Genomic DNA, 2,182 nt, shown 5'->3' on the forward strand with positions numbered 1-2,182 from the left:
TGACTATTTTCAAGCTGTGGCTGCAAAATCTGTGGATAAAGAGCAGTGGTCCCTAATGTCCAAAATCCCTTAAAGAGCACGGTTTGGGGACTGCTGCTATAGAGGGTCGATTGTAAATGCATATGCATCTGAGGAAGTAGACTGAAGTCTACGAAAGCTCACAATGCCAACTTCTTTATTTCAGTTAGTCTCAAAGGTGCTACAAGATCTCTCTACGTACTTACTAGGTAGTGATAGGTAGTGCACAAGCATTATTTCATTACTGTGGCCAGAGTCCTCTATCCCAGCTGTGCATGTGTAACATGGAGTTACACACTTCTGAATGTTACATATTCACTGTCCCTACATAACCGAGTTCAGTAGCCCATTGTGATCAATAAGGGTCCATTCTCCTTTCGCTGTGGAAATAGCTGGTTACAGTGTCCACTTGCCCCCTCACACAAGGGGGAAATGTTCACAGGAAGGTGAAAATAGGAGCCACCTGCTTCTAGAACAACAGGGGTACAGACCCCCATAGATGGCAGTGACTGCTGCCCAGTAGGTGGGGATTTGGGGGGAATTCAGCGCTTAGCACCATAACCATGATGCTTCTGCCTATGTATAGCCCATTTCTGATTCTGGTCATGTCTTCCTGTCTCTTTCTTTTAGATGATCATGGTTTACAGCCTGCCAGGGATGGATCCAGACTGGCTTATAGGCGAGAGGGGCAACCAGAAGGGCAAAGTCCCCGTCACCTACCTAGAACTGCTTAGCTAAACACGCCTGGGAAGGAATCCCAAAAGCAAATCGACCCCCTTCCTTTCTCCTGACATTTTTTTAAAGGCTGATGAGGATTTCATCCGAGACCATTTGCTCTCTTCGGGCGTCAGATTTTTCTTTTTCCTCACTTAAATGTTTGGGTTAAGGCCACCCGGTGTGACTGAGAGGCTGCTGGTGGTGTTGGGTTGTTGTGCGTGGTAGTGGCGGCAGTTGTGAGTTCCTTCACTTTTACAAGGCTCCCGAAACTGAACGGTGTCCTCAATTACAGCTTTGAAAAGTTGGTGATGGATTTCCTTTAGTTTCTAAGCCCCTTAAAAATGGCTACGAAACTAGCCCTTGTTCTTCCACTTCTGCACTTAACTCATTTTATTTCAAAGCAAATGGACTTTCTAGAATTAAGCTTTTCATTTCACTGATGGCTGTTCCAGGCCTATTTCTGTCCATTTTATACATTCCAGAGGGATTTGGTGGAGCTGGATTAATTTCCTGATTTGAGCCAAACCCTTAATTCCACTTCCAAACTTGTTAAAGAACTGTGAATCAATGCAGAAGAAACGTCACATATTCTAGTAGACTTATCTGGTATGGGTTAGATTCTCAAACCTTCATAGTCTTTAAGTGGCTCTGCCGCTAATGAGTGATTTTGGGGAGACTCCAAAGAATGTGGCGAACCAACCCCCGAGAGAAACACAATTATCATCATGGGTTCATGGGATCAGTTGTCCAAAACCTTTTTGCTATGACTGTTGGGCTCCTTCCATTACTGAGTTGACACTGTCGTCTCCCGGACCCAAAGAACATTCTGTCGTCTCGATATGCTTTATTTATTCTTGTACCTGTTAACTGGCAAGGCTGGACTTGATGAATGTTTTACCACAAACCACAGATCAGTTTCCTGAGACGCCTCTCCGCTTGGACACTTAAAACCACACGCTTGGAAATGGCTCCTGTTGACCTTCTCATCTGCTCTGTTCATATTGCATTGGAGCAAAACTCTGGAAGTCATGGGAAATGCGTTAAAACCTGCAGCAGACCTTCCTTGCCTAGGGACTCCCCTGTCTTTTGAGTAAGCCATATTTCGTTCTCTGGAATGAGGACAGAACCAAGCTGAGCAAATTTCCTTCTTTAAATAAAAACCTCAATTGGCTTCATCGACTGCCCTTCCAGATGTAGCTGCGCAGATGCTACTTGGCTGCGTTTGTTTTTTTATTTTGGTTTCTGACATTTCTCTTGAGCCTTTTGAATTTAGCCTGGCTGCAAAGCAGTTTTTGTGTGGCATATGTATAATGACTGACATTTGCCAATAAAGCAACTAGCCTGTCTTTCTGTCTTGCTTTTTTTTTTGCATAGGCTTTCTCCCTCTCTCCAGAATTCTGTTCTTTCCATAGGACATCATGGACATATTCAGCATTGCTGCAGGCTC

The 2,182-nt window shown here is 44.3% G+C and overlaps 1 protein-coding gene across 1 annotated transcript in view; it reads left to right on the forward strand.

The window, feature by feature from the left end:
* Positions 1 to 1,548, forward strand: part of SH3GLB2 (SH3 domain containing GRB2 like, endophilin B2) — a 49,237-nt gene extending 47,689 nt beyond the window's left edge. The window contains 1 exon segment of the mRNA XM_042480573.1: positions 649 to 1,548. Within this exon segment, the coding sequence (XP_042336507.1) occupies positions 649 to 756 (108 nt within the window). The 3' untranslated portion in view covers positions 757 to 1,548.
* Positions 1,549 to 2,182: the final 634 nt, after the last annotated feature.

This window comes from Sceloporus undulatus, chromosome 7, assembly GCF_019175285.1.
Source record: "Sceloporus undulatus isolate JIND9_A2432 ecotype Alabama chromosome 7, SceUnd_v1.1, whole genome shotgun sequence".
In the NCBI taxonomy this organism is placed as follows: Eukaryota; Metazoa; Chordata; class Lepidosauria; order Squamata; family Phrynosomatidae; genus Sceloporus; species Sceloporus undulatus.